Here is a 6,000-nt window from a genome sequence, read left to right as displayed (position 1 = left end):
AAAGAAAAAGGGTTGCCAGTAGGGAAAATAGTGGCCAGTGTGAATGCCATATCTATGAAAATTTAGAGAAAAAATTGATTCAACTGAATAATAATGAAAAAACAAACAGACTGACACCATAAAGTCACAAGTAAATGAATCGTTGTTGCTTCCCCCCCCCTCTTTGGTGCCATTTTTCAGATACACAGGTATACAAAGGCCATACTACATAGGGTACAAAATGTTTTGTTTATGCCTCTTTTTAAAAAATTATTTCTGGCTTTGCTAGTAACAAATTAACATGTTCCTGAGGGCCACAGACAAAGAAAGTATATATCTTATAGAGTAGTGTAGGAGGACATAAAGATTTAAAGATTTTTGTTGTGTAGGTGTTGCAGGTACACTTTCACATTCCTAAGATTCCTCATACTGAAAACTGATACCTGGCGGTGTCTCTCAAAGGCTCGTCAGTGCTTTCATTTTATATGTAGGACACTCAGTTGCATGCTCATCCGTACGCAGGAATGAGATAAAATGTTCTCACAGTACTGTGAAAAACAAAGTACATCGCATGATTCAGTAGCTTGAAAAACCACATTTAGCATCAAGAACCTAAAGTAATCGTTTTCTGTAGGATTGTGTCATTCTGTCAATTTGTTGTGGAGGAATTTTGTCCCACTTTTCTTTACAAGAATCTGCCAAATCAAATTTGGAGAGCTACCTGCTCCAGTGACCCAACATGAGAGCCGTGTGCTTGGGATCATTGTCCTCTTGCATGACCTAGTTTAGGCCAAGCTTACTGTTAGTCTTACATTTGATTCTCGAACAAGTTGTTATATAGAGGAGGTCAGGGTGGGCTCAATAACTCTAAGGTCCTGTGGCTGCAAAAAAACAAAACAAAAAAAGCCTAAATCATCACCCCTCCACCACTTTGGCTGACAGTTGGTATGAGGTGTTTGTGCTGATATGCTATGTTTGGTTTTTCCCAGATGTGGTGCTGGGAATTATGGTCAAACATCTTCACTTTGGTCTTGTCTCACCAAAGGAGATTCTTCCAGAAGTCTTGTGGTTTGTTCAGATGCGACTTTGCAAACCTAAGCTGTGCTTACAAGTTCTTTTTTAAGAGGAAAAGAGCCTTTCTCTTGGCCACTGTTCCAAACAAGCATTTGTTGTTCAGGAGTTTTGTTTCTTTTCTTTTTTCTTTTTTTTTTTACAACAAAATGATTGCACAAAGTACTGTGACATCACTGACAATTTATCAGATATTAGTACTTCCTGGATTGATAATTAAAACAAACAAACCAAAGCTATTTCTATATAAAAACCAGCCTTTTTACAATTAATCACTTCCCTTGATCTTCTCAGGACTAAGGTAGTTTCACTTAATTATACTCCTTTCTAAACACACAGGAAACTTAAACCTACATGCAATCAAAATCTCCAATCCTATTAAGCATTATATGGTTAGACATAAGACGTGTATGGCGTGTGTGCATGTGCGTTCAGCCTGCTTCATCTGTCATTAGTTATATTTTTTACAGCTGCTTTGCGGATTCACTGTGTCGGCCCACAAGTGACTTTCCATTCTGTCAGGCAGGGATGGTGAAGTCATAGGACTCTGCCAGAGACAGTGCAGTTAGAGTGTTGAGCATCGACTTGGCTCTGAAGACAGTAAGTGGTACCTTTTCAATAGTCCTCGCAGGCTCCTATAGCAGATGTTTCCAATAAGGGTGCCTGTTTTACCACTTTGCTTAGACTGTAATGTGAATACATAAATGCAGTAAACATCTCTTTGACTGAGCCGTCCACCAAGGGCATGAGAGCTTATTGAGCACTCACCAAAGTTTAGAGTAAAATGATGTCATTGCATAGAGAAAATACAGCAACAGACAATAGTGATGACAATGGAAGTTTCTTTTGTTCATTTTGTGGTATAACTTAGCAGCCCAAAAGATTATTTTAATGCAAATGTCAAAGAAAATGACTAAATACGGGCAATGGAAGACATTACAAAAGCTTAAAAAACCCCATGAATATACAACAATATTCCAATCACAGTTTCCTGCCATGCATGTAGGATTAAAGCTTGTGTATCATTAATCACGCTCATCGTAGTTCTTGCTTGTCAGTTGTTGACAATTAAGAGTAGATTTCCCAAAAATCTGTGGAGGTGGTCCTGCGAGTTGTGGCTGGTGAAGCCAGAAGGCTAGCAGTGTGAGCGTTGAACTCATGCTGATGGAGCAGTTCAGGGCTCTTCTAGCCACGTGGCAAAGGAATGCCAGCTCACTGAGTGAGGCTGGATGTTTGCTGTGAAGGCCTCAGAGGTCTATGAGATTTACTGACAGGACAGGAGCTTTTTGAAGCACACACAATGGTACACCTCTTTTCAATTGGTTTGATAATGTTCCCTTTCCCAGCCGGTTTCTAAAGTGTAAAGCCACACCGACAGGAGCAGCAAAACAGGATGCAAACACAGGGCCAAACAGGATCTTTTGCAAATGAATATGTTAATTTTAGCCTGGGGACACTGTTGTTGCTGTGGTAGCAACATTCAAAATCTCACCACATTCAAAACACAATCCAAACTGTCCTGACCCAGGGTTCAATGGTCGTTGAATGTGAGTAAATTTCATTGGTTGCTTGTTGTTGTTTTTTATTTATTCTTTTAATTTCGTTTCTGACTTAAGCTCCCTACGACAGTCGCGCTCATGTAGGCACGTGGGCCCGTGGATTTGATAGTAAGACTGTGTTATTCTTTAGCTCTGGCAAAGTCTTGCACTTGTAGACTGACCTCTTTTCAAACCATGCCTATGTCCCTCCATTAGACATTAAAATACCAAAGGCAGACTTCGCCCAAAACTCACGGAAGCTGTGGTCTCCACCCAAGTTAGCCCACACATGCTTAATGCAGACATTTTTCACATTTCGCTTTGATGTTGAACCCCTGGCACAGACTTTTGTGGCGTGGTTTTCAAAATGCTTGATGGTTGTTTGGAAGAAAGAGAGAAGTGAAGGTTTTTTTTGTTCTGTCAGTTCAGCTCTGCGATGACACGAGCATGTGTTAGTAACAATCGCTTTCACACGCAGGTGCATAATGAATACAAATATCTGAGTACAAGGTGGGCTATAAAGCGTGCATACCTAATCACATCTATCAGCCTATGTTAGTCTAACGTTTCCTTACAGTGAATTTCAAGGACCTCTTTCTTCCTTCCAAAAACACTGTCTGGTTTTTTAGTGGAGCGAAAAATACCGCAAGATAAATAAAGTGATATGCAAAAGTCTTGAGCCGCCCTCATTTCTCTATAATTTGTTTCCAAGGAACCAGACTTTGTTTTATTATTTTTTAAGCAGCTTTGAACAATAGTTCTCCAGGCTTTCATAGTTTTCGAGGAAACTGGAAAAATGGAGGATAAAAGAAGAAGTGACAGGCCTAAAAACTATCCACAGCAGATGAACTGTATTTGAAAGTCATGCCCTAAAGAAATAGGGAAAAAGTCTGATCAGATGGGAGGTCAGGCAAGAGGTCCAACAGTGAGTGTTCACAGCCATCTGTAACACCTGATGGATGCTCTGTCATGTTTGTGGCTGGATTTCAGCCAGTGGTGATGGGAATCTTGTCAAAATTGATGGAATTACGAACACACCATCAGATGTTGATCCACCATGCAGTAACATTGGGAAAGTAACTGATTGGCAAAGGTGGATCCCAAAAACAGTGCCAATACAGTAAAAGCAAACCCAAATAGAAAAACACACAATGGAACACTATCAGTCATGGATTGGCCTCCCCACAACCCGGACCCCAACATTACTGAAGCAGTGTGGGATCATCAGACAGAACAAATATATAATGCCAAATCGCAACAACAGTTGGCTCAAGGTGCTTCATAATGTAAGGTTTAGACCCTACAACACTGCAGAGATGCCCCCAACAACCATGAGTAACAAGGAAGAAGACTCTGGCAGAACCAGTCTTAGGGAACGGCAGCCATCTAAAGATAGTCACACCAAATAATCCAGATTGTTACAATTCTTTAAACTCCGTTTCGCACCTGATATGCTACATTTATGTTGACATGTTTTAACAAATCGCTGCACCTTCACTTTATTGTGTTATTATTTTAGGGAATGGAGCCCATGATGGGCTTCATTGGTGTTTGATATATAAATGCTAGTTACTCAATTTAAAACTGGCTATGATGGAAATGTTTTCTTTTTTCTTGTATCAAAATGAATCCCAGTCAGAAACATGCTACAGTTTTAGTTGCATGTTACATTATTTTCATGCTGATGTTCTTGTGTAAAATTGAAACTTTTCTTTATTGCAAAGCTGTCAAACACACTTGAAGCTGCTGAAAAGTTTGACTCTTTGTTGTACCAGGACGTACTACACAAAACCACAGAGACCTCAATTTACAGGCTCCCATGGTTATGCCTCTATAAAGCACGAGTAGTAAATATGCTCCAACAGCTGCCTGATGTTGACAGACTGGCTCATTCTACTTCTGTGCTCGGTTTTCTCTCTAGTGTTTGTCTCAAATCCTCCTGTGTGCTTGAAATTTTATCTTGTTGATGTGGGTGTAAGCTTACTGTGTTTCAAAATGCCTGTTGACTTAGTGTGGAGTGGCACTGACTGTCCTGTAATTTAAAGCAATTCGTTATGGTAAGCCGGAGTCATGCAGTAGATAGAATCCAGCTGTGTTGTCAACCTACCTTAAAATACTTCAGCGTTTTAGTTTACAAACCCTTAAAAGAGCTCGATGTAACATAAGGAAAATGCTTAGTTTAGTCATTCTAATAACAGAATAGGGAAAAACGTCATTTGCCTAAAGCAACCTATGAGAGACTCTTTGCCATAAGATGACGTCAGGCTCTTATGTGTCTTGCCTCCTCAGACGGGGCATGATGGTGCGGGCCAAGCTGAGGGTGTAGCCACATCTGGCAGAGACCGCTGAACTAAGCAGGCGCCTCCGTACACCAGACCATCTACTGCAGCTGGGAAGATGGGAGAGACAGAGGAGGAGAGGGACAATGTAGGGAAGCTGTTTGAGAACTTCATCCAGGCCTCGACCTGCAAAGGAGCCCTTCAGGCCTTTAACGTCCTCTGCAGATGCCAGAACCTCGACCCCGCAGAGCACAGCACCTTCTACAACAGTCTGAAGGCAAAGGTTACTTCCTGGAAAGCAAAAGCGCTTTGGAGTAAGCTCGACAAGAGGATGTCCCATAAGGAGTACAGAAAAGGCCAAGCCTGTGCGGGCACTAAGGTTGGTTTGATTACATCTTTGTGCATCTACTGTACATACTGCAAAAAAGTCATATGAGGTGTTGACATGATATATTCTGTTTATATTTATCAACTGCTCTCCACAGCCCCATAAATTCTTTGATTATTTCCTGGAGTGACCTGATGGCTGAGCGATTAGTGTTCATAACATTCCCAGAGGGCCCCGCCTATGCTGCAGTTCATTCCCCTGGTCTTTCCCCCCAAATTTCCTGTTCTTGTCTCTATCACATCTATTTAAAACCAGAAAAATCAGTTAAAAACAATGTATTCTCTAGCTTCAGAAGGACAAGAGGCGTTTCTAATCTGGTTTAGGACAGTTCTGTTGATGTGTTGTTTCTGCGGCCATGTTGCTATTTTTAAAAAGTCTCCTTGTTAGTGGTTTCGAGGATCCTTTACTCCAGACTGCAGAGTGTACTGCATGACAGCAGCTGTTTTGTTGGGGTTTTTTATAGAAGAAACAACGATAGACGTCATCTTTTTCACACCATTTTTCATTTGCTTGACAAAACCTTTCAGCAGCCAGCTCTCATATTTTGACTCTAAGCTTCACTTTTGAGTTTAGTGGCTGAAATAAAGCTAGTTAAAAGTTAAAAGTGGTTAAAAACAGTAAAGCTGGGAAAATGTTTAGTCTGATGGGGTTTCTATCTCAAGCATGTATCTTTCAGTTTATTCTCGGTATGCGCAGAAAGCTAACAATGTGTTGATTGGCCTGAAAGTCTAAAAATGATCACAAA

At 40.8% G+C, this 6,000-nt stretch overlaps 1 protein-coding gene across 5 annotated transcripts in view; it reads left to right on the top strand.

Annotated features, from left to right (window-relative positions):
- Nucleotides 1–6,000, top strand: part of mical2a (microtubule associated monooxygenase, calponin and LIM domain containing 2a) — a 42,032-nt gene that overhangs the window by 8,639 nt on the left and 27,393 nt on the right. For all 5 annotated transcript variants that reach the window (XM_013913020.1, XM_013913021.1, XM_013913019.1 and 2 more), the window contains exon 2: nucleotides 4,878–5,246. In XM_013913020.1, the coding sequence (XP_013768474.1) occupies nucleotides 4,986–5,246 (261 nt within the window). In that variant the 5' untranslated portion in view covers nucleotides 4,878–4,985. The remainder of the gene's footprint in view (nucleotides 1–4,877; nucleotides 5,247–6,000) is intronic.

This window comes from Pundamilia nyererei, unplaced genomic scaffold (assembly GCF_000239375.1).
Source record: "Pundamilia nyererei isolate P.nyererei 1_Seehausen unplaced genomic scaffold, PunNye1.0 scaffold00112, whole genome shotgun sequence".
NCBI lineage: Eukaryota > Metazoa > Chordata > Actinopteri > Cichliformes > Cichlidae > Pundamilia > Pundamilia nyererei.
Note: the sequence above shows the minus strand (reverse complement) of the source record. Positions and strands in the feature narration are given on the sequence as shown.